The sequence below is a fragment of the Artemia sp. Qi Xiang Cuo genome, chromosome 3 (assembly GCF_049724085.1).
Source record: "Artemia sp. Qi Xiang Cuo chromosome 3, ASM4972408v1, whole genome shotgun sequence".
In the NCBI taxonomy this organism is placed as follows: domain Eukaryota; kingdom Metazoa; phylum Arthropoda; class Branchiopoda; order Anostraca; family Artemiidae; genus Artemia; species Artemia sp. Qi Xiang Cuo.
This window is the reverse complement of record NC_142796.1, coordinates 85,248,412-85,276,069: the sequence shown is the minus strand read 5'-3', so window position 1 is coordinate 85,276,069 and position 27,658 is coordinate 85,248,412. Positions and strand designations below refer to the sequence as shown.

Genomic DNA, 27,658 nt, shown 5'->3' with positions numbered 1-27,658 from the left:
AAATTGAATATTAGATATATAATGATGTTAATTGTTGAAAGATCCATCAGTTCAATATTTTTTTTTCACTTCAATTTTTATTTTAACTTTCAATGCTAAAACAACTGGAAAAGAATAAATTTGTAATGTGCGAATAATTCGTTTTCAGTGAAGTGCCAATGACTCAGAGGGCTTTAGATTTTTGCAGTTAAAAAAGGGGGCAGTATCCAAATTTGTTTTGTAGTGAAACTATATTTGTCTTGACCAATCTTGGAAAGAACTAATAAACTAAACTGAATATTTTATGTATAATGATATTACGAGATAATTGCTGAACGCTCATCAGTTCAAAATTTTACTGTAATTTTAATATTTATTTTCAATATTAAGTACACAATAAAAAAATTATAATATAATTCGTTTTCAGTAAAGCGCCAATGACGCAGTAGGTTTAATGCTTCTTCATTGAGGCGATGCCCAAACTCTTGTTTGTAGTTATTTTTATTCGATTCAAACTTGATTTGCATATTCAATTTAAGTTTCACTTGTTTTAAGATTTATTTATTCATTTACATTAATATATATTGTATGCTTGTTCGCATTGATTGTTTATTTAATTTCTGTTCGTTTTAAGTTTCATTTATACTTTAATAGCAAACTATTTTTTTTCGTTTTAAGCTTGATTTTCATACTCAATCTAAGCATTACTCGCTTTAAGATCTATTTATTCATTTACACTATTACTTGTTGTATGTTTTTGCTATGATTGTTAATTTAATTTCTGTTCGTTTTGGGTTTTATTTATTCTTTAATAGTAATTTCTGGTCGTTTTGAGTTTGAATTTTAACAGGTATTTGTATCTCTTGAGCTTAAGTTTAAAATGGCCTTCACTTTTCTTTGAAAAACTTTTTTTTCGGAAAGTTTTTTTTTAATTAATTTTTTTTCGTTCTTGATTGCAAAAAGTTTCAAGTTTTTATGGCATGGAGGGGAGGGGGGTTCTTACTGTCCGATTATTCTTGCCTTTAAAAAAAGGATCTAGAATTTTCAATTGAAATCGAATGAGGCTTTTTTCAAAGTTTGTACGATTACCTCTTTGATAAAAACCTTTTATATGAACAATAGACAGATTGCATAACTTGTGAACAGCGATTGACAGCAATTAATAAATTGAAAAAATAGCTAGTTTAATTAACGCAATATTGCGTTAATTAACTAAATTGCATTACTTCAGACTACGTTAGGGGGGGCCTTGCCCCTCCCCTGGATCCACCACTACCTTACACTCTCTGTTTCTTTCCTTGTTAGGGAGGAGAGCAGATGCCTAATAGGTGTGTGTTAATACCAAAAAATTCTAACTCTCATTGGGCCTTCAGGTATAAACAGAATTAGTTCAAAGGGAGGGGTGGGGAAAAAGTGCGTGGGGGGGGGGGTTGCCCTTCGATCAATTTTGACTCTTAAGAGCTGGACTAGAACTTCTAATTTCCAATGAAATGAGCCCTCTCTGAAGTTTATACGTGAATCCCTTCCTGCCCCCGGGCCCTGGGGGGTTTTGTCGACGCCAGAGATTTATTATTTAACCTTTCAACTACTTTTAACAAAATGGTATTTTTAACCCTTGCATATAAAGCAGCTCTGGGGGGAAAATAATAAAAAAATTGAAGCTATATAAGATTTATTCATTGATTTATGTTTGCACCGGTTATCTTTATGTCTGTAAGATAGTTAATTTTAATTTCTGTTCGTTCGGGGCTTTGTTTATTCTTTAATACTATGTTGCTTGAAATAAAATGCGGAAAATTGCAATGGTGTTGGTCGAATTGTATTGTTTTATGCAATAAGCAATTCTTTGTTCAAGAAACCAAATATTTTATTCGAAATATTATATTGCTTGAAATAAAATGTGAAAATATGTAATGGTGTTGGTCAAATTGTATTGTTTTATGCAATAAGCAATTCTTTATTCAAGATAGCAAATATTTTATTCGATATATTATGTTGCTTGAAATAAAATGTGGAAAAATATAATGGTGTTGCTCAAATTGTATTATTTCATTACATAATTAAATTCTTTATTCAAAATATCAAATATTTTATTCAAAATACTATGTTGTTTGAAATAAAATGTGGAAATATGCAATGGTGTTGGTCAAATTGTATTGTTTTATGCAATACGCAATTCTTTATTCAAGATACCAGTTATTTTATTCGAAATATTATGTTGCTTGAAATAAAATATGGAAATATGTAATGGTGTTGGTCAAATTGTATTTTTTTATGCAATAAGCAATTCTTTATTCAGGATACCAAATATTTTATTCGAAATATTATGTTGCTTGAAATAAAATTTAGAAATATGTAATGGTGTTGCTCAAATTGTATTATTTCACTAAATAATTAAATTCTTTATTCAAAATACCAAATAATTTATTCAAAATACTATGTTGTTTGAAATAAAATGTGGAAATATGTAATGGTGTTGGTCAAATTGTATTGTTCATTATATAATTAAATTCTTTATTCAAAATATTAAATATTTTATTCAGAATACTATGTTGTTTGAAATAAAATGTGGAAATATGCAATGGTGTTGGTCAAATTGTATTTTTTTATGCAATACGCAATTCTTTATTCAGGATACCAAATATTTTATTCGAAATATTATGTTGCTTGAAATAAAATGTAGAAATATGTAATGGTGTTCCTCAAATTGCATTATTTCATTAAATAATTAAATTATTTATTCAAAACACCAAATATTTTATTCAAAATACTATGTTGTTTGAAATAAAATGTGGAAATATGCAATGGTGTTGGTCAAATTGTATTGTTTTATGCAATACGCAATTTTTTATTCAAGATAGCAAATATTTTATTCGAAATGTTACGTTGCTTGAAAAAAATGTGGAAATATGTAATGGTGTTGCTCAATTTGTATTATTTTATTAAATAATTAAATTCTTTATTCAAAATATCAAATATTTTATTCAAAATACTATGTTGTTTGAAATAAAATGTGGAAATATGCAATGGTGTTGGTCAAATCGTATTGTATTATGAAATAAGCAATTTTTTTTTCTGGATACCTAATATTTTATTCGAAATATTAGGTTGCTTGAAATAAAATGTAGAAATATGTAATGGTGTTGCTCAATTTGTATTATTTAATTAAATAATTAAATTCTTTATTCGAAACACCAAATATTTTATTCAAAATACTATGTTGTTTGAAATAAAATGTGGAAATATGCAATGGTGTTGGTCAAATTGTATTGTTTCATTAAATAATTAAATTATTTATTCAAAATATCAAATATTTTATTCAAAATACTATGTTGTTTGAAATAAAATGTGGAAATATGCAATGGTGTTGGTCAAATTGTATTGTTTTATGCAATACGCAATTCTTTATTCAAGATAGCAAATATTTTACTCGAAATATTATGTTGCTTGAAATTAAATGTGGAAATATGTAATGGTGTTGCTCAATTTGTATTATTTCATTAAATAATTAAATTCTTTATTCGAAACACCAAATATTTTATTCAAAATACTATGTTGTTTGAAATAAAATGTGGAAATATGCAATGGTTTTGGTCAAATTGTATTGTTTTATGCAATACGCAATTCTTTATTCAGGATACCAAATATTTTATTCGAAATATTATGTTGCTTGAAATAAAATGTATAAATATGTAATGGTGTTGCTCAAATTGTAATATTTCATTAAATAATTAAATTCTTTACTCAAAATACCAAATATTTTATTCAAAATACTATGTTGTTTGAAATAAAATGAGAAAATGTGCAATGGTGTTGCAAAAATTGTGCTGTTTCATGAAATATGCAAGTAATTAATTCAAAATACCAAATATTTTGATCGAAGTACTATGCTGTTTGAAATAAAATGAGGAAATGTGTAATGGTGTTGCTCAAACTGTATTGTTTCATGAAATATGTAAATGCTTTATGCAAAATACCAAATATTTTATTCAAAATACTATGTTGCTTGAAATAAAATGCGGAAAATTGCAATGGTGTTGGTCAAATTGTATTTTTTATGCAATAAGCAATTCTTTGTTCAAGATACCAAATATTTTATTTGAAATATTATGTTCCTTGAAATAAAATGTGGAAATATGTAATTGTGTTGGTAAAATTGTATTGTTTTATGCAATAAGCAATCCTTTATTCAAGATACCAAATATTTTATTAGAAATATTATGTTGCTTGAAATAAAATGTGGAAATATGTAATGGTGTTGGTAAAACTGTATTGTTTTATGCAATAAGCAGTTCTTTATTCAAGATACCAAATATTTTATTTGAAATATTATGTTGCTTGAAATAAAATGTGGAAATATGTAATGGTGTTGGTCAAATTGTATTGTTTTATGCAATACGCAATTCTTTATTCAAGATACCAAATATTTTATTCGAAATATTATGTTGCTTGAAATAAAATGTGGAAATATGTAATGGTATTGGTCAAATTTTATTTTTTTATGCAATTAGCAATTCTTTATTCAAGATACCAAATAATTTATTCGAAATATTATGTTCCTTGAAATAATATGTGGAAATATGTAATGGTGTTGGTCAAATTGTATTGTTTTATGCAATAAGCAATTCTTTATTCAAGATACCAAATATTTTATTCGAAATATTATGTTGCTTGAAATAAAATGTGGAAATATGTAATGGTGTTATTCAAATTGTATTGTTTTATGCAATAAGCAATTCCTTATTCAAGATACCAAATATCTTATTCGAAATATTATGTTGCTTGAAATAAAATGTGGAAATATGTAATGGTGTTGGTCAAATTGTATTGTTTTATGCAATAAGCAATTCTTTATTTAAGATACCAAATATTTTATTCAATGTGTTTGGGGAAAAGCTGGGCATCAGAGAGGGGTAAGTTGCCTTCCAAACATTTTCGACTAGTATAAAGGGCACTAGCCTTTTGAATTTCCAATCGAATGAGTATTTTTTGAAGTTTTTATGACAACGCTTTCTATAAAAACCTTATATGCCCCCAGGGCGAAACTTAAAACCCTTGCCCTGAGGGCTGTGGAGGAGTGTCCTCGTCAAAAACATAATTTATATGTGTAAATCAACTACGCTGAACAAAATGGCTATCTCAAAATTTTGATTGGATGTGTTTGGAGAAATGGTGGGCGTGGAAGGGGTGTTAGTTGCCTAGCAATTACTTTCGACTATTAAAAAGTGCACAAGAAACTTTAATTTCCAATTGAATGAGCCCTTTTCGAAGTTTCTACGACAACTCCTCCGATAAGAAGTGCCCTGGTCTAAAGGAAAAAATAATAAATAATACATTGTGCCAACATCGTTCTTTACTTAAGAAGTGCGATTGCGCTGCCTATGACAATACATTTTGAGCAACCCCAACGCATATTTCCTCATTTTATTTCAAGCAATATAGTATATCGAATAAAGTATTTGGTATTTTGAATAAAGCATTTCCTTATTTAATAAAACGATAAAATTTGAGCAACAACATTTCATATTTCCACATTTTATTTTAAGCAACATAATATTTCGAATAAAATATTTGGTATCTTGAATAAAGAATTGCGTATTGCATAAAACAATACAATTTGACCAACACCATTGCATTTTTCCGCATTTTATTTCAAACAACATAGTATTTCGAATAAAATATTTGGTATTTTGGGAAAAGGATTTATTTATTTCATGAAACAATACAATTTGAGGAACACCATTACACATTTCCCCATTTTATGTCAAACAACATAGTATTTCGATCAAAATATTTGGTATTTTGAATTAAGCATTTGCATGTTTCATGAAACAACATAATTATTGCAACAGCATTGCACATTTCCTCATTTTATTTCAAACAACATAGTATTTTGAATAAAATATTTGGCATTTTTAATATAGAATTTAATTATTTAATGAAATAATACAATTTGAGCAACACCATTACATATTTCCACATTTTATTTCAAGCAACATAATATTTCGAATAACATATTTGATATCCTGAATAAAGAATCGCTTCTTGCATAAAACAATACAATTTGACCAACACCATTACATATTTCCACATTTTACTTCAAGTAACAAAATATTTCGAATAAAATATCTGGTATCTTGAATAAAGAATTGCGTATTGCATAAAACAATACAATTTGACCAACACCATTGCATATTTCCACATTTTATTTCAAACAAGATAGTATTTTGAATGAAATATTTGGTATTTTGAAACAAAGAATTTAATTATTTAATGAAATGATACAATTTGAGCAACACCATTACATATTTTCACATTTTATTTCAAGCAACATAATATTTCGAATAAAATATTTGGTATCTTGAATAAAGAATTGCTTATTGCATAAAACAATACAATTTGACCAACACCATTACATATTTCCACATTTTATTTCTAGCAACATAATATTTTGAATAAAATATTTGGTATCTTGAACAAAGAATTGCTTATTGCATAAAAAATACAATTTGACCAACACCATTGCAATTTTCCGCATTTTATTTCAAGCAACATAGTATTTCGAATAAAATATTTGGTATTTTGGATAAAGCATTTACTTATTTCATGAAACAATACAATTTGAGCAACATAGTATTTCGAAGAAAATATTTGGTATTTTGAATTAAGCATTTGCATATTTCATGAAACAACACAATTTTAACAACAACATTACACATTTCTTAATTTTATTTTAAAAAAACATAGTACTTTGAATAAAATATTTGGTATCTTGAATAAAGAATTGCTTATTGCATAAAACAATACAATTTGACAAACACCACTACATATTTCCTCATTTTATTTCAAGCAACATAATATTTCGAATAAAATATTTGGTATCTTGAACAAAGAATTGCTTATTGCATAAAACAATACAATTTTACCAACACCATTGCATATTTCCACATATTATTTCAAGCAACATAATATTTCGAATAAAATATTTGGTATCTTGAATAAAGAATTGCTTATTGCATAAAACAATACAATTTGACCAACACCATTACATATTTCTACATTTTATTTCAAGTAACATAATATTTCGAATAAAATATTTGGTATCTTGAATAGAGAATTGCTTATTGCATAAAACAATACAATTAGACCAACACCATTACATATTTCCACATTTTATTTCAAGCAACATAATATTTCGAATAAAATATTTGGTATCTTGAATAAAGAATTGCTTATTGCATAAAACAATACAATTTGACCAACACCATTACATATTTCCAAATTTTATTTCAAGCAACACATTTTATTTCAAGCAACATAATTTTTCAAATAAAATATTTGGTATCTTGAATAAAGAATTTTTTATTGCATAAAACAATATAATTTGACCAACACCATTCCATATTTCCACATTTTATTTCAAGGAATATAATATTTCGAATAAAATATTTGGTATCTTGAATAAAGAATTGCTTATTGCATAAAACAATACAATTTGACCAACAACATTACATATTTCCACATTTTATTTCAAGCAACACATTTTATTTCAAGCAACATAATTTTTCAAATAAAATATTTGGTATCTTCAATAAAGAATTTCTTATTGCATAAAACAATATAATTAGACCAACACCATTACATATTTCCACATTTTATTTCAAGCAACATAATATTTCGAATAAAATATTTGGTATCTTGAATAAAGAATTGCTTATTGCATAAAACAATACAATTTGACCAACACCATTACATATTTCCACATTTTATTTCAAGCAACATAATATTTCGAATAAAATATTTGGTATATTGAATAAAGAATTGCTTATTGCATAAAACAATACAATTTGACCAACACCATTACATATTTCCTCATTTTATTTCAAGCAACATAATTTTTCGAATAAAATATTTGGTATCTTGAATAAAGAATTTCTTATTGCATAAAACAATACAATTTGACCAACACCATTACATATTTCCACATTTTATTTCAAGGAATATAATATTTCGAATAAAATATTTGGTATCTTGAATAAAGAATTGCTTATTGCATAAAACAATACAATTTGACCAACACCATTACATATTTCCACATTTTATTTCAAGCAACATAATATTTCGAATAAAATATTTGGTATCTTGAATGGAGAATTGCTTATTGCATAAAACAATACAATTAGACCAACACCATTACATATTTCCACATTTTATTTCAAGCAACATAATTTTTTGAATAAAATATTTGGTATCTTGAATAAAGAATTTCTTATTGCCTAAAACAATATAATTTGACCAACACCATTACATATTTCCACATTTTATTTCAAGGAATATAATATTTTGAATAAAATATTTGGTATCTGGAATAAAGAATTGCTTATTGCATAAAACAATACAATTTGACCAACACCATTACATATTTCCACATTTCATTTCAAGCAACATAATATTTCGAATAAAATATTTGGTATCTTGAATAGAGAATTGCTTATTGCATAAAACAATACAATTTGACCAACACCATTACATACTTCCACATTTCATTTCAAGCAACATAATATATCGAATAAAATATTTGGTATCTTGAATAGAGAATTGCTTATTGCATAAAACAATACAATTAGACCAACACCATTACATATTTCCACATTTTATTTCAAGCAACATAATATTTCGAATAAAATATTTGGTATCTTGAATAAAGAATTGCTTATTGCATAAAACAATACAATTTGACCAACACCATTACATATTTCCACATTTTTTTTTAGCAACATAATGTTTCGAATAAAATATTTGGTATCTTGAATAAAGAATTGCTTATTGCATAAAAGAATACAATTTGACCAACACCATTACATATTTCCACATTTTATTTCAAGCAACATAACATTTCGAATAAAATATTTGGCATTTTGGATAAAGCATTTACTTTTTTCTTGAAACAATACAATTTGAGCAACACCATTACACATTTCCTCATTTTATGTCAAACAACATAGTATTTTGATCAAAATATTTGGTATTTTGAATTATGCATTTGCATATTTCATGAAACAGCACAATTTTTGCAACACCATTGCACATTTCCTTTATTTTATTTCAAACAACATAGTACTTTGAATAAAATATTTCGTATTTTGAATAAAGAATTTAATTATTGAATGAAATAATACAATTTGACCAACACCACTGCATATTTCCTCATTTTATTTCATGCAACATAGTATTTTTAATGACACATTTGATATTTTGAAAAAAACAAGGTCGACTTTCAAGATGTTTTGGGTATATTTTTCAAATGAATAATTTTTTTTTTCATGGATATATTTTTCCATGGGTAATTACTTTTCATGATGGTATTTGTTATTTACCGATAAACAAAGGTCTACTTATCAGTTGTTTTGATTATATTTTTTACATGAGTCATTTTCCCAAGATATATTTTTTTCATGGATATATTTTTCCATGGGCAAGCATTTTTTCATGAAGAAACTTGTATTCTATCATTAAACAATTGGCGACTTCCAAGTTGTTTTAGTTATATTTTTCAAATGATTCATTTTCCCAAGATACATTTTTTTTTCATGGATGTATTTTTCAATGGGTAGTTATTTTTCATGAGGATATTTTTAATATATCGATAAACAGAGGTCTACTTCCAAGTCGTTTTAGTTATATTTTTCAAATGAATCGTTTTCCCAAGATATATATTTTTTCATGGATATATTTTTCCATGGGTAATTATTTTTCCGGATGATATTTTTAATATCAGAGGCAACGCTGTAGCTTTGTCTATAGTAAAGACCATACGGCTCCAATGTTTTATTATTTATTATTATTTATTTATTTTTTTCCCAGAGGCACTTCATATGGAAGGGGTCGTCTTAGAAACTTCAAAGGGGGATCATTCGATTGGAAATTGAAAGTTCTAGTACCCTTTTTAATAGTCGAAAATGATTGGAGGGCAACAAGCCGCCCCCCATGCCCACCATTCCCCCAAACACATCCAATCAAAATTTTGAGATAGCCATTTTGTTCAGCGTAGTTGATTTCCAGAAAGAAAATATACTTTTGAGGAGGACACGGCGTTGTCATAGAAAGTTCAAAACCGGTTGATTCGATTGGAAATTCAAAGGGATAGTGCCCTTATTAATAGTCAAAAGTTATTGGAGGGCAACTAGCCCCCCCCCCTCCCTACGCCCATCATTCCCCCATACACATCCAATCAAAATTTTGAGATAGCCATTTTTGTTCAGCGTAGTTTATTTCCAGATTGAAAATATATTTTTGAGGAGTACACTCCCCCACAACCCTCACGGCAAGGGTTTTAAGTTATGCCCTGGGGGCATATAAGGTTTTTACAGAAGGTGTTGTCGTAGAAATTTCAAAACAGGCTCATTCGATTGGAAATTAAAGGGCTAGTGCCCTTTTTAATAGTCGAAAGTGATTGGAGGGCAACTAGCCCCCCCTCACGCCCATCATTTCCCCAAACACATCCAATCAAACTTTTGAGATAGCCATTTTTTCAGCGTAGTTGATTTCCAGATAGAAAATATATTTTTGAGGAGGACACTCCCCCGCAACCCTCAGGGCAAGGGTTTTAAGTTATACCCTAGGGGCATATAAGGTTTTTATAGAAGGCGTTGTCGTAGAAGCTTCAAAACAGGCTCAATCGATTGGAAATAAAGGGCTAGTGCCCTTTTTAATAGTCGAAAGTGATTGGAGTGTAACTAGCCCCATCCCCCCTCCCACGCCCATCATTTCCCCAAACACATCAAATCAACATTTTGAGATAGCCATTTTGTTCAGCGTAGCTGATTTCCAGATAGAAAATATGTTTTTGAGGAGGAAACTCCCCCACAACCCTCAGGGCAAGGGTTTTAAGTTATACCCTGGGGGTATATAAGGTTTTTATAGAAGGCGTTGTCGTAGAAACTTAAAAACAGGCTCATTCGACTGGAAATTAAAGGGCTAGTGCCCTTTTTAATAGTCGAAAGTGATTGTAACTAGCGAGCGTGACTACCCCCCTTACCCCCCACGCTCATAATTTAACCAAACACATCCAATCAAAATTTTCAGATAATCCTTTTGTTCAGCTTAGTTGATTTCCACATAGAAAATATATTTTTGAGGAGGACACTCCCCCAAAACCCTCAGGGCAAGGGCTTTAAGTTATGCGCTGGGGGCATATAAGGTTTTTATAGAAGGCGTTGTCATAGAAACTTCAAAACAGGTTCATTCGATTGAAAATTAAAGGGCTAGTGCTATTTTTAATAGTCGAAAGTGATTGGAGTGCAACTAGCCCCCCCCCCCTCCACACCCATCATTTCCACAAACACATCCAATCAAAATTTTGAGATAGCCATTTTTTCAGTGTAATTGATTTCCAAATAGAAAATATATTTTTGAGGAGGACACTCCCCCACAACCCTCAGGGCAAGAGTTTTAAGTTATGCCCTGGGGGCATATAAGGTTTTTATAGAAGGCGTTGTCGTAGAAACTTCAAAACAGGCACATTCAATTGGAAATTCAAAGAGCTAATGCCCCTCTTAATATTTGAAAGTGATTGGAGGCCAACTAGCCCCCCACCACGTCCATCATTCACCCAAAAACATCCAATCAAAATTTTGAGATAGCCATTTTGTTCAACGTATTTGATTTCCAGATTGAAAATATGTTTTTGAGGAGGACAATCCACTACAACCCTTAGGGCAAGGATTTTAAGTTATGCCCAGGGGGCATATAAGGTTTTTATAGAAGGCGTTGTCGTAGAAACTTCAAAACAGGCTTATCCCATTGGAAATTCAAAGGGCTGGTGCCCTTTTTAATAGTTGAAAGTGATTTAAGGGCAACTAACCCCCCTCTCACGCCCACCTTTTCCCCAAACACATCCAATCAAAATTTTAAGACAGCCATTTTATTAAACGTAGTTTTAAGTTCTGGAAATTAGGTCTTTGAGGATTACAACTCCCCCAAAGCCCTCAGGGCAAGGGTTGTAATTAAAGAATTCTCCGAATCCTTCATATTATTTCTTATGGAATGGATGCTCGTATAAACTTTAGAAAAGGCTCATTTGATTGAAAATTGAAAGTTCTTGTTCACTTTTTAAGAGTCAAAAGAGATTGAAGGGCAACTAGCCCCTCTCCCTCCTCCACGCCCTAAATGTATCAGATAAAAATTTTGAGATATACATTTTGTTAAAATAGTTCAAAGTTCTGATAACAAAAAACTCCGGTGTCAACTCAGCCCACCAAGGCCCAGGGGTAGGCGTTGTAAGCAATGCCGTGGGGCATAACTTATTAAGGGGGGTTTATAACTTATGGGAAGGGGTTTTGTATGGGTTGAACACATAGGAAATCTATTATAATTATCCAATTATAAGGTTAAAATACATACTCTGTGATAGATGCAAAATTGCTTTGGCACACAAATTTCTATTAAGGTCAATTCCAAACAGTCGTGATCCATTTCTGTCAGCGAGTGAAATGGTCTAAACCCCCTTATTGGAGCTATGTTTTCAATCCATTCATTGTTGTCAATTGCTGTCCACAAGTTATGCAAGCTGTCTATTATCATATCCTTTATTTATCATATGGTTGCATGCTATGGACTAGTAGTTCTATTTCAAGTTTTAGAAAGGTCCAAATTTTACAGAATAAAATAGTTCGTATTTTAGGTAATTACATTCAGTTTGAAAATAGCACGTTGAATTGCTTTACAAGTTTGAAAATTTTAAATATTTATCAGTTACGGGATTACCAGTTAGCAATTTTTATTTATCAATGTTTGAATAAGTGTTCACCGGAGGTATTTTGGGAAATTTTAAAGCTAATTCATGTTATCACTGTTATGAGACTAGAAATGTAAATGACCTCGCATCGGAGCTCTGGAATACTCATCGTGCTGCGTTTGTGCTTCGTTTTGCGGGACCGGGGGTGTGGAATTTCCTCCCAGACGCTATTATAGATGCTGATAATGTAAGCCAGATCAAGAGTAGATTGAAGCGTTACCTTTTGGGTTATAATCTGAATGATTAGATTTTTGAATTTGATTAATGTTTGGTATGAAAATTGTTTGGACAGATAATGGTCGCATTTTCGCGAAATTACCTTCCAAAGCGCACGGAGTCGGCTCTATAGCCTAGCTGATACTTATTTATATTGTCATAGTTGATTTATTTAGATGTATCTCTTTTTTTATTTTTTTTTTTAATGCTTTTTTTTCTTTTTTTTTTTTTTGAGTTTATGCTTTAAGGATGATATGTGATATTTCTCACTTGCGATTTCTAGAGTGTAATCCTTTTAGACTAGGATATGTTCTTTATGTTGATTCAGTTCAAGTGCTGATTTTTCCCCGTAAAGAGATAGTTTTTATGTGGATGTAGAGCTTTATAATAATGGATTTGCAGCCATCGTAAACAAACCTTCGGGTTTTTGTAGATGGCCGCTGTAAATTTGTTTGTATTTTTTTATGTTAAATAAATTAATTTGAATTTGAATTATTTTTCATATATAAGGTTTTTATCAAAGAGGTAATCGTATAGACTTTGAAAAAAGCCTCATTCGATTTAAATTGAAAGTTCTAGATCCGTTTTTGAAAGTCAAGAATAATCGGACAGTAAGCTGCCCCCCCTCCATGCCATAAAAACTTGAAACTTTTTTCATTAAAAAAGAACAAAAATTAATTAAAAAAAAAACTTTACTAAAAATATGTTTTTCATATAAATTTAAAGGAATTTTTAACCTACACAACAGGTGATGACATTCCCTTCTTAATTTCCAAAAAAACCCGACCCGAAATTACTATTGCAAAATACATGATGCACAAAACAAGTAGAATTTCAACGAACAGTTATATCACGGAGCATACAACAGGTAATAACATAAATGAATAAATAGATCAAAAAGCGACTAACGATTGGATTGAACATGAAAATGAATCCTAAAAAGAAAACAAATATTTTTTACTGTTAAAGTATAAATAAAACTTGAAACAAAGAGAAATTAAAAAACAATCAATGCGAACAAACATACTATATATGTTAATGTAAATGAATAAATCTTAAAACGAGTGAAACTTAAATTGAATATGCAAATCAAGTTTGAATCGAGTAAAAATAACTACAAACAAGAGTTTGGGTATCGTCTCACTGCAGAAGCCTAAAACCTACTGCGTGATTAGCGTTTTACGGAAAACAAATTATATTACAAATTTTTTATTTTGTACTTAATATTGAAAATAAATATTAAAATTACAGTAAAATTTTGGACAGATGAGCTTTTAGCAATTAATATCATTATGCATCAAAAATTCAGTTTAATTTATTAGTTCTTTTCAAGATTGGTCAAGACAAATATAGTTTCTCTACAAGCAATATTTGGATACTCCCCCCTTCTTTAACTCTAGAAACCTAAAGCCTTCTGCGTCATTGGTGCTTCACCGAAAACGAATTAATCGTATATTAAAAAATTTATTATTTTCCAGTTCTTACAGCATTGAAAATGAAAATAAAAATTACAGTGAAAAAAAATCTTGAACTGATGGATCTGTCAACAATTAATATCATTATATAGCTAATATTCAATTTGATTTTGTTTATACTTTCCAAGACTGTTCAAGACTCATATAGTTTTGCCATTTTTTTAAACTCTGCCATTTTTTGTAACTAATCGTGTTAGTTTGTTATGAAAACATTCTATGGCTTCTAGGCATTTCTATTTGAGCGGAAAACTGCACCTTAAACTTTGTGGAACATGCATTTTCTTGCATGAAACACCAAAATATAATAAAATGTCAAGTTTCGGAGTGTTCCACCACTCACAAGCAAGTGCCATTGGTATTTTTGAATCCGCATGGTCAATTTAGGAGGTGCAGGGTAGGCTAATTCTCGTAGCATCCCCATTCCGTCGTGGTATGGTTCACATTTTCGACACCTGATGTCCGGACTATCATATAATCTACCAAGCATACAACTACCCCAAATCAGTATCAATAAATAAATGAAACCCAAAACGAACAAAAATTAAAATAAATATTAGAGTCAAACTCGAAATGAGCATAAATTAATGTGAGTATGGTTCAAAACCCCTATGCTTTCTAAAAGCTAATATATCGATACGCAGAGGTCTACTTCTAAGTTGTTTTGGTTATATTTTCAAATTAATCATTGTTCCTAGATATATTTTTTTCATGGATATATTTTTTCCATCGGTAATTATTTTTCAGGAAGATATTTTTAATATACTTATAAACAGAGGTCTACTTACGACTTTTTATGGGTATATTTTTCAAATAAATCATTTTTCCAAATATATATTTTTTATTGGATATATTTTTCAATGGGCAATTACTTTTCACGTGGGTATTTTGAATATAAAGATAAACAGAGGTCTACTTCCAAGTTGCGTTAGTTATATTTTTCAGATGAGTCATTTTCCCAAGATATATTTTTTTTAGGGATATATTTTCCCATGGACAATTATTTTTAATGAGGATATTTTTAATATATCGGTAAACAGAGGTTTACTTCCATGTCGGTTTGGTTATATTTTTTAAATTAACCGTTTTCCCAATATATATTTTTTGTATGGATGTATTTTTAAATGGACAATTATTTTTCCTGAGGATATTTTTAATATATCGATAAACAGAGGTCTACTTCCAAGTTGTTTTGATACATTTTTCAAATGAATCATTTTTTCAAGGTATAATTTTTTTTCGTAAGTAGATATGTATAACATTAAGTTAACTACTTTTAAGTTAGATTCATTTAGGTAAGGTTACCATGGGCGACCTGGGTACCTGCAGCCAACATAAAATCATCACTTTTTTCAAATAACCTAAATTGAGAGGGAGTAGTTAATCTGGACTTGGCCCAGTTAAAGATAGGAATGGGAGCGCAATTAGCGATAAGGAAAAAACTAAAGAGAGGTAGGCCGTACTTTTTGAGAATTTGCTTAACCAAGACAGAGTTGCAGGAAAAGATATAGAGGAAAATGAAAAAGTTGTGATACCTTGAATGTGAAGGAAGATTTGTTTTTTGAGGAGGAATTAGCGACAGTACTAAAAGGACTAAAAAATTATAAGGCCCCAGGTGCTGAGAAAGTGGTAAATGAGTTTCTTAAATATGGTGGCTTTCAGATTAGAAATAAGTTACTGAAGATTATGATTATGATTTTTGAAAAAGGGGAGGTACCTAACGATTTTAGGAAAACCTTATTTAAGCCCCTTTATAAGAAAGGTGATAAAAGTGAGTGTGGTAATTATCGAAGCATTAGTCTGGTCTCTGTAGGTAGTAAATTACTTAGTAATATGATACTTTTTAGACTGAGAGATACCGTTGACAAGTTTTAAGAGAAGAACAGTGCGGTTTTAGAAAAGGTAGAGGATGTATCGACCAAATTTTCACTCTTAGGCTAATAATTGAGAAGTGTCTGAGTCTTCAAACACCTTTGGTCCGCAGTTTTATAGATTATGAGCAAGCGTTTGATTCTGTTGATAGAAGAGCTTTAGTAAAGGTTTTATCCTTATATGGTATACCAGACAAATACATTAAAGTGATTAGTGCTATGTACGAAAATAATACTGCTGCGGTTAAGGTAGGAAATGACGTTAGCATCTGGTTTTATATTAAATCAGGAGTTAAGCAGGGTTGTGTTCTATTCCCATTATATGGATTATTTTGATGAACTTTGTCTTAAGGAGCACAGGAAAGGCAATGGGAGACCACGGAATCAAATGGGGAGGAAAAAGTCTCCTGGACTAAGATTATACTAATGATTTAAGCATCCTAGATGAAAGTTTTATCAAAATAAATCAACTTTTAGAGGTTTTGCGAGTTGAAAGTGCTGGAATAAGTTTGAAAATTAATTTCAAAAAGACTAAGCCACTAAGGCTGGGAGGAAGTGAAAAGGTGAAAAGATGACGTAAGAGAACGAAAGATTGATCAGGTGGGCAGTCTCACTCACCTTGTTAGTATCATTAGTAATGATGGTGGGAGCAGTGAAGATGTTAAAAATAGAATAGCCAAGGCTCAGGGTGTTTTTTCGCAGTTAAAAAAAGTTTGGAAGAATAGTAATATAAGTCTGCAAACCAGGATTAGAATATTAGAAGCTACAGTGATGATAGTGGTCAAATATGGCTGTGAAGCATGGACGCTCCGAAAAGCGGATGAAGATTTTCTAGATGTTTTCCAGATAAATTGCTTAAGGATTGTTCTGGGTACCGGGCTGACTGACCGTATGTCAAACAATAGGCTACACGAAAAATATGGTTCAATACTACTCTCCAGGGCTATAATGAAAGAAAGGTTGAGGTGGCTAGGGCACGTTTTGTGGATAAAGGATGACATATTGCCCAAGATTGTTCTTTTCGGCCAACCTGTCTAGGGCTAAACGGAAGGCAGGTCGTCCTCGTCTGGGGTGGGAGGACGTCATAAAGAAACATTTAAAGGAAATGGGAACTTCGTGGGCGGGTGTAAAAAGAGAGGCTTTGAATATATTGGGGTGGAGGAGAAGCGTGCGTAGCGGTGTTGGCCTCAGGCGGCTTGGTGCGTTAAGTTGTTGGTAGTAGTAGTAGTAGTTTATATACATTTTAAAAAGTATAGATGGCGACATGCAAGCAAAAGTTGATGGCATATTTTTACCGAAATTGCCCCTTATTAAGTTGTTTTCCTTGTGTTTTCTATAATTATACGAACTTTCTTGTGTACCAAGAGCTGCACTAATTACTAATGAACAAATACATATTTAGGATCACCATAAAAAGCTGATTCTTTGATTGAATCATATAAAAAAACAAGTTGCCTTAACTGAAAGTAAGGAGCGACATTAAAATTGGAAACGTACTGTTATTCCGTAAACGAACAGTTATTCCGAACAGAAATTATTCCGTATATGAAAGGGGCTGTCCTTTCCTCAACGCCTCGCTCCTTACGCTAAAGTTTTTTTTAATTGTTTTAAAAAATAGAGTTGTCAGAAAGAGTCAAACTTTAGCGCAAAGAGTGAGTCATTGAGGAGGGGACAGTCCCTTTCACATACGGAATAATTTCTGTTCGTTTTTAGTTTTAATGTCGCTCCTTACTTTAGTTAAAAACAACTGTAGAAACCCTTCCATAGTTAGCGTGTCACTTATTTCGGATGTGCTGGTGCATTGTCGGTGCAATGTGGTGCAATTTGATATCGGAGATTTACTTCTTTTAGTGTTGTTCAGTGCTCTAAAAAGTTTGTAAAAATTAAAGTGGACAATACACAGGTTCGATTTTCTACTTTGAGTAATTCAAAAAAACTTAAGAGAAACATTTCCATGTGTATAAGAATGTTTTATTGGCGATGATGTTACGGCTCTTGTTCGCATTGTGCGCAAGGAACTCCTGGGTATCTGTAAATGTCTAACGGAAAAAGGAGTGAAATGCTGGGTGGTCCCTACTTTACCCCCTGATATTTGTGTCAAAAAAGACAACACTGTAGCTAAAATGCCTTGGTACAATGCCAAGGGTCTTTTGATACCGTAAAATGTGTATTTTAGTTGATTAAGACTTATTGAATTTTTGTTATATTAGTTTTTAAGTGATCTTATGATGTTGGGGTTCGTGTGAATTACTAAGTTGAGAGCCGTTACGTTAGGAGCTTGATAGATAAACGGGTTATAGGCAATATTTTCATGGCCTTTTTTTTCTTATTAGTGTTTTGAACTGGGTTATTTTTGTTTTTCTTTTTGGTATCTATTTGTTATTTTTATTATTGAAACCATGTACCGAAGTTCTGTTGGAATTGAACGACAATGGGTAATAATGATGAAGATTACCAGAGCCTTAGCTTTCTTAATAATCTGGAAGCTTCTAATGTAGATTTTGGAGGTATATATACGGAACAGCTACATCGGGGCTATGGCATTGGGATAGCAGGGCAATATAAATCTATTAGCTCGAAATATTTGTCTAAAGATAAAATTCAATCTGAGTATGGTGATGCGAGAGGCCTTAAAGTTTTCCACCTTAATTGCCAAGGGATCAATTCTTCGTTTAATTTTTAAATGAAATATGTGACTTTCTGTTTTTCAGGTTCTCGGCCTTACTGAAACCTGGCTGACTGACCCATAATTCCCCTCTCCTACAAATTCCAGGACACAAATTTTTCAGTAGGATTCGACAGTTCAGACAACATGGAAGAAATGCAGCATATTTTCGGAGCGATATTGAATTTTTGTAAGAAGTTATTTGAACCATTTATTCTTCCGCTTAGGCTGAAACCTAAAGATGTATTTGTTACTATATTATATAGGCCGCCATCTGGCTCCATACCAATCTTTATGAATCTTCTAGATAAGCAGCTTGAGAAATTATCAACTGGTTCGCATCCATTTATGATGCTCGGGGATTTTAATATTGACCTCAGAACCTTGATACGAGCGTTTGTATGATTTTTTTTTACAGCTTTGTATGTCATATGGTTTATTTCCTACTATTAATATATGCACACAAGTCACCACCTCATCATCGAAGCTTATTGACAATATTTATTCAAATTTAGATTTTTCAGCTCCAAGAGTTATTATTACGGATGTATCAGATTATTTTGGTATTGCAACAATATTTGAGTTTTTTATTCCCCCAAAGTCAGCACCAATCATTCCAAAGAGTTCAATGACCGTGTTTAACCAGAGCAACCATCGAAAGTTTGAGCAGGAAATTGTCGAAGTCGATTGGGATAACTTGGTCGATCTTACTTGTGATATAAATATGAGTTTTCAAAGATTTTATGATATACTGATTTTGATGATGACAAAGACATGTATTATGGCTCGTTCGCGCCCAAGGAAAAATAATCCTAAGAAACCATGGCTATCACCTAGGTTGTTACGTTGTATTAATACACAATATCAACTTTATAAAAATTCCTTAAATAATGAAAATGATCTGATTTTCAAGAATTTATCAAGATTATAGGAATGCCCTTAATGCCTTTAAAAAAAAAAAAAAAAAAAACGAAAATAAATTCACTGAAACTTGTGGTAACCCTGCCAAAACATGGAAAGTAACTAAAAGCGTTATATCGACAGAAAACTCCCGATGAAGGCGATGCAGAATGGTTTGCCAACTAATAAACCAGAAGAGGTATGTAATGTTCTTCCTCAACATCTTGCTAATATTGGCATTAATTTATCTTGCCGCCATGCACCTTCTGATGACCTTTAGAGTTTTTTTTATGAAGACTCCAATGGATTTTTCTTTGTATATGAAAACCCTCTCTCATGATGAAGAAGAGAAATTTATTTTTGGGATGAAAAGTACGTCAGCCGGTAGTGATTCACTTAATCTTCATGCGTTAAAAACAGAGTTTCCATATATTGCTGATGTTTTTACTTCCTTATTAATGTGTGTTTAAAACACGGAAGGTTTCCTGATTGCTCGAAAGTTGCTAGGATAACTCCTATTTTTAAAGGCAATAATAAGAATGATCTTGGAAATTATTGGCCTATTTTGGTCTTACCTGATACTTCTCGTGTTCTAGAAAAGTGTATTAACACTAGAATATATTATCATTTGGAACTGCATAAACTGTTAAATCCAATTTAATTTGGGTTCAGGAAGGGTAGAACTACAGAGATGGCATTATCATATATAACTTCGGTAATTAATGGAGCTTTTGATAATAGTCTTAGAGTAGCTGGTTTGTTTCTAGATTTGATTAAGACATTTTACACTGTTGACCAAATATTATTGCGGAATTGTGACTTTTATGGACTAAGAGTGGCTACTTTGGCTCTGCTTCGTGACTGCCTCCAAAATAGAGAGCAGTAACTTCACCTTAATGGATTTTCTTCAAATAAACGGCTCATTCGAAATGGAAATCCAGTCATGCAATGCTAAAGCCGCGTCTATTATGGGTCAATTATCCCATTCCGTGTGTGTGGTCAAAGCCCAACATCAACCTAACAAAAATGTGAATCTACAACACGATCGTAATGCAGATCCTTCTCTACGGTGCTGAAACACGGCCGGCAGCTGCTTCTGTTCATGATGTCATAAATGTGGCCCAAACACACTTCCTAAAACAAATCGAAGGGATCAAGTGGTATGATTTCGTCTCAAACACCTGACTGCTAACACTAATGGATCAGACCCCTAACTCTTGTCAGCTCGCCGTAAAAACCCTACGGTGTTTTGGCCACTTAATGTGCATGCCAGAAGAAGCACCCGCCAGCACCCTTTTCAACTTCGATCCCCCTGTAGATGGCTAGAAGTACATGGCTGTACACGGGGGTTCTTCCACGGGGGAAGAACCCCCATGGAAGCCTCCGGTTCAGATGGAGGGGCAGCCTTGCCCAGTACCTCTCCATGATCGCTACTGATCTCCAACAAGCAGTCACGCTTTCGCAAGAGTCGATCCTGCACCTTTTGGGTCCAGGATGACTACACCCTTGTTTGCTGATGATTTGACTTTGATATTTATTCCTTCAACTGAACAACTATTTACCTCTACAACTAATGCAGCAATGACCAAGACATGTCTATGGTTGAAGGTAAACGAGCCTGACCTAAATATAAGTAAGTCAAATTTTGTTATCTTTGCATGGTCTCCAAATCATTATCTTGACATTATTATACAATGAATTTATTATTCTTGGATTACCGAATTATCTTCACCGAAGGGAATTGTTAAGCGGTCGAGGTTCGTTAAGTACCTTGGGATTATTATTGATGAGGATTTATCATTTAAGTCCCATGTTAAAGCTATTAGTAAAATATTATCGCGCAATTTAGGGATTATCTGTAAATAAAATAAAAAATTCCTTTATATGTTTTACGGTTATTGTATTTTCCTCTGACACATCCGTATATTTTATACTGTTCGTCTGTAGGGCTTGGTACTTTCCCCTCAATACTTCGCCCAGTACATGTACTACAGAGTCGTGCCATTAAATCATTTTGTAGAATAGGAAAACGGGGTTCGGTCAGGTCAGTGTACTGTATAATTAATATAATGCCTGCAACTGGATTGCATGATTTTTATACCCTGGTTTTTATGTACACGTGTTGTAACGGGTGCCTTTCAGACTGTTTTACAGGAATATTTCGGGAAAGATCCAACGTTCATTGTCACGGAACTCGGACAAGTGGATATAATGAGGTTCCTCGCCTAGTTCCAAGTAGGACTGCTTTTTCAGTTAATTATAGAGGTGCTAAGCTATGGAATAAGCTTATCCCAAGTACCAAGGAATTACTCATTAGTCAATTTAAATCTGAGAAACGTCTGGGGTTGTTTGGTAAGTATACCTTCGAAACAGATTGAGATTGATGGATTGAAATTGATAATAATTGTTTTTTTGTTTTTGTTTTTGTTTTGCTTCGGGATCATGATAATATGTTGTTTTATTGTGTATGAATTAGTTATGTAAGTTTTTTCGGTACATAGTTTCCCCTTCTGCTTATTACTGAATATTCTTGTTTTTTTTCTTCTTCTAGTTTTTTCTTTTTTGTTAGTAGCAGATCCTCGTAAGCGACGCTTTTGGTGTGCTATCGATTGATTTTGTCTCTGTATTTTTTGGATAATAAATTGCTATTACTAATACATTAAACTGTGTTTAGTAAAGCTGAACTTTTGCGAACAGGAGGAGGGGAGGGGGTTACGTCAAGGAATAGTCATTTGGAATTTCGAAATTCAGTTATTTCTTATTCTATGAATTTCTTCCTCTTAATAAAATTCTATATCTTGAAAATCATTCTTCAAGCCTCAACGTCGGCTGACCGTGTTAAAGACAAAGAGTTCATAGCGAATTCTCCCAGCGGACTAATGGAACTTACAAAGGAGGTTGGGAGGAAGAGTATGCGGAGGGTGTTCTTGTAAACCTCCAGTTAACGTTTTGGACCATAATTATTACAATGGTACCGTTTTATACTTCCAAGCTTTTGCACTTAAGAAGTGGCACCAAAAGTGCCGTTTCAAATTCTATATGGCACTTCCGGATGGTATAATTGATAAAAAACACGTAGAGTTGAGTAATATCTTTCAAATGATTCATAAAACATCTCTCTAAGAAATTCTCATAGCCCACTAGCCCCAGATTTTCCACTTGAGACATGGCACCAAAAGTGCCGTTTTTAGTACCATTTGGATTTTGCAGATGGTAGAGTTTATAAGAAGAACGTAGATATGAGCAATAGGTTTAATATGACCTGTTAAACGTCTGTCTACGATGTTCTGGTAACCCGCTAGCCCCACCTCTCGAGAAATGTCACAAAAGTGTCAGATGGTGGAATTTATAAAAATCGCATCGATATGAAAAATAGCTTTTAAATGAGCCATTAAACACCTCTCTATTATGCTCTGGTAACTCGCTAGCCCTGAAAAAGAAAAAAGAAAAAAAGGAGACACATCAATGCTACCAATGCAAAAAATGATTTTCTTTGTTGGTCAAGATGGGGAACTATAATTCCCCAATTCAAGGTTTTCAACCATGCTGATTTCAATGGTGCATTTTTCATTTGGATCTGACGCCATTTTCGAGGGGCTTCAGGCTTTTTTGTCCAAATTACCATAAATTTCTTTTTGCAATATACTTTTGCTTTTAAGATTAACCGAAATAATTAGTACCATTCTTGAATCAGTGTCAGATCGCAATTTTTTCTCACTAGGCAGTTTTTTTTCAAAACGAGTTTTTTAGCTTTTGGTTACTATGGGCTGTGGATAGCTCTTCACTAGGTTGCAGCTAATGCTGTAACCATGAAATGCATATGTATTAGTTAAAATTTTGAGGGTAGGCCTACTTACATACAGTTGCCAGGTGTAGATCCTATTTTTAGGAATCTTGTCAAGGAGAACACCATCATATGGACCAAAAACAGTTCTTGCTTCAATATTCACTTTTGCAAAGATGCCTTGTCCTGCACCATAAATATCAGAAGACCGAAGTTCGACCAAATCGTCTGGTATTGAGAGGAACGCCCTTCCTTGCAATGGATTCTTTAACATCTTATTAATTTTCCATTTTAAATTACCGTGTTTTGGACACTCTCCAGATTCATATTTTGTCCATTCGAGATGATGCTTATGATTTAACTGTAGAGGGCAAAAGACGCAGGCTAGAAATTTAAATTTTGAGATTTAGAATGTTTTAATTCCTTGAAAGTGATTAAAATTACACAGTTCTACAAGAGCTGAAAATAGTATATTCCTTGTGTATTCCTTATTTTGATCAGGGTTTTTTAGCCAATTTCATTAACACACAACCGTGTGTCCAATTTAAGCAAGCGAAAAGTGGTAATCGTGACGACCTATATCTTAACTGAAAAAAGTCTGTCAACATAAATTTTGAAAATGAAGCTGTTGTACGAGACCGTTTAATATAAAAATTATCGGGAGTACCAACAAGAAAACAAATGTTTTATTTAAGTGTCAACCTCACTTCTATTGTAGATGATTTGAATCTCCTAGATAAAAGTATTGACAAAATGAACGATTTTTTTTTTGAAATTTTGAGAGTTCAGTGCGCAAGAATAGGTTTGAAAATTAATGTTAAGGAGACTAAACCCCTTAGACTAGGAATAAATGAAGGCGAGGGTGATCTTGGGTAACAAGGAGACCAATCAAGTGGACGACTCCACTTACCTAGGTAGTATTGCTAGTAAAAATAGGGGATGCAGTGAAGATTTTAAAGTAGAATAGCCATGGCCTAGGGTGTTCTTCACAGTTGAAAAACGTTCGGAAGAACAGGAAGGTAAGTCTGCAAACTAACATTAGAATATTAGAAGCCACAGTGATGACAGTGGTCAAGCATGGTTCAGAAACTTGGGTGCTTCGGAAAACAGAAGGATTTGTTAAATATTTTCTAGAGGAATTGTCAACAGATAGTTTTTTGTACCCGTTTGACTGACCTTATTTAAAACAGTAAGTTGTACGAAAAATGTGGTTGTATTTCATTTTTTAAGGCTATAATGAGAGAAAGGATGAGATGGCTAGGACATGTTCTGTGGTAAAAAGTGCCAAAGATCGTCCTTTTCAGCCATCCATCTAGTATCAAACGAATGGCAGGTCATCCCCGAATGGGGTGGGAAGATAACGTAAGAAAGGATTTAGAAGAAATTTTGAATAAATTGAGACAGAGGAGGACCGAGTGCAGCTGTGTTGGACTCACACGGCTTGGTGCTGCACTGAGCTGTTAGTGGTAGCAATCCACTTAACAACAAGTGCTATTAGCTATGTCAGCAAAAAGTAGTCACATTCATTGCATCTTATTGTCATATAACCATGATAGTTGTAATTTGAACTTGGCACAAACAACTAATAGCTAAAAATATAGTCTACTTATGACCTGGATTCGATTTTGACGGAGCCAACCAATTTATGCTAAAAAAATGATTTTCGTCCCAGAATCATTTTAGCATCGAGTGTACCTTTGATGAAACGGAAGCCTACCTTTGCCCCTTCTCTTTGAAGGGAGAAACTCCCTGCAAAGTTTTTTCAAGGATCCTCGTCCCCCAAAATAGGGACTTGAAAGTAAACTCTTTCATGATTCACTAGAGTTTGAATGTCACTGGAAAGAGAAACCAAAATCATTGGAGATTTGTTATGTTCTAATACGTAGCCGGAAATTACAGATACTGACTTTCCACGTGTTATCAGTTGAACTGTATTTAATAAATTCAGCTTAAAATCACAAACAATAAGGTTTCGAATGCCAGAAAACGAATAATTGCAATCTGTGTTGCCAGATTGGGCTGTTTGCCGCCAAGTGGGCTATTAGTATTTCAACTTCGCGGGAAAAGTTTCTAAAAAACCGCGGGGTGGCTTTTTGGGCTATAATGTTTCTAATCTCACTATTTTTGGGGTAGAAATCGAATTCGCTTGAAACAAAAAAAAAAAATCCTATTTGTTATATCTATTTTTTCATTTACCTTTTTTGGAGTCTTGGACCACAACATAATTATAATGTGTCTTGGACTGTGGCTATCCCCTTCTTGTTTCTCATCCAGGAACCGAATAGTAACGGAAATAGTAACCGAAACTTTAAAAAAACGACATTTTGATACCAATGGATATATCAAAACAATTGACTTATTATGCTGATTCCAAATATATAAGTTATTAAAGAGCCTGTTAAAATTTGCCCGATTTGCGAAAAAAGAGGGAAAAGCCCCCTAAAAGTCATAGTAAGGTAAAGAAAAATCACAACATCAGATTCAGCGTATCAAAGAACCCTACTGTAGAGGTTTCTAGCTCCTATCTGCAAAAATATGGAATTTTGTATTTTTCCCAGAAGAAAGATCACGGATGCGTGGTTTATTTAATTTTTTTTTTCTTTGTTTGTTATTTCTCAAGGGTGATCATATCGACCCCAGTGGTCCTAAAATATCGGAATAGGACTCGTCCGAATGGATATTAAAAGTTCTGGAGTCCTTTTTTAGGTGACCAAAAAGATTGGAGGGCAACTAGGCCCTCTCCCCCGATTCTTTTTTATTAAAATCATCTGATGGAAATTTTGAGATAGCCATATCGTTCAGCATAGTCGAAAGGCCAAAAAACTATACCTTTGGAGATACCACGATCCTCAACGGCCCCTGGGGAAAGGTCTTCTTTAGCCAATTTCGGTTCAAAATAGTCGAAATATTGAATAACTACGTTTTTGAAGATAACTTAACCCCTCAACGACCACGGGGCAATGGCTAAAAGCTTTGAACTTTGGCTATTGCTTACATATTTTATTGGTTATTATGAAGTATACAGACATTTTTCGAAGGAATTATTTTCGGTGGGGGAGTGGTTATTTTGTGCGGGGAAATATTCACATTGGGAGCGGAGTTTCTGGAGGTGAATTTCCAAAAAAACGTACACGGGGGGATACTTTGTCAGAATCAATATGCAAACTTCGTTTTAATTTTTCATGTACTTTGAGCCAAATTCGAATTTGAGCCAAAAATTTTTTTTAACTGAATCTAAGGAGCGACATTACAACTTAAAACGAACAGAAATTATTCCGCATATAAAAGGCGCCGTCCTTCCTCAACTCCCCGCTCTTTACGCTAAAGTCTTTTATTACTTTGAAAAGTAGAGTTGTGACAAAGGGTCAAAGTTTTAATCAAGGAGAAGGCGTTTGGAATCAGAGAGAAATTAAGATAAGGTTATCTAGCTTAATTGTAAGTGTGGGCAGAGCCGGTTGATGGTGTCTGGGGAAAATTATTTACAGCGCTTCTAACCCAACTCAAATATAAGCAAAAAAAAAACCGAATCAAAATTAAAAATTTGATGAGAGTACAGAATCCCCAAGCCATGGCCCCCCTCCCTCAGCTGTGGCATAAATATATAATATACATATATAGCTTTTGTGGAGCGCGTGTTCATTGTCATGAATTGTGTCAAAACAAAAGCTAGAAACATAATGGGCTTTCAGTTGCTTTCGTCCATCTTAGTTACTAGAGGATGTTTTTCTGGGAGTGGAATATATTGTCAAACCTTTGTTCCATCATAATTAATGTTTCAGAGTTTTAACAATTCGATGCTGAAGTTTGAGGAAATCAACGAATCAAGTGACGTCGAAGAAGCGGGAGTTTTTGAGGTCTTAGATGAAACCTTCAGGTTTCCTAAGCCCTTTTGACATTTCCTAAGTTTACACCTGTTTTAACCCTGAGTAAAGATAAACCTTTCTGCAATTGTGGTTTGAGTCTGATTTTCTATTA

General features: G+C 32.5%; 1 protein-coding gene across 1 annotated transcript in view; it reads right to left on the bottom strand.

Moving 5' to 3' along the window:
• Nucleotides 1-27,658, bottom strand: part of LOC148954678 (histone-lysine N-methyltransferase PRDM9-like) — a 60,413-nt gene that overhangs the window by 18,399 nt on the left and 14,356 nt on the right. The window contains exon 3 of the mRNA XM_089087192.1: nt 23,757-24,067. Coding sequence (XP_088943318.1) covers nt 23,757-24,067 — 311 coding nt within the window. The remainder of the gene's footprint in view (nt 1-23,756; nt 24,068-27,658) is intronic.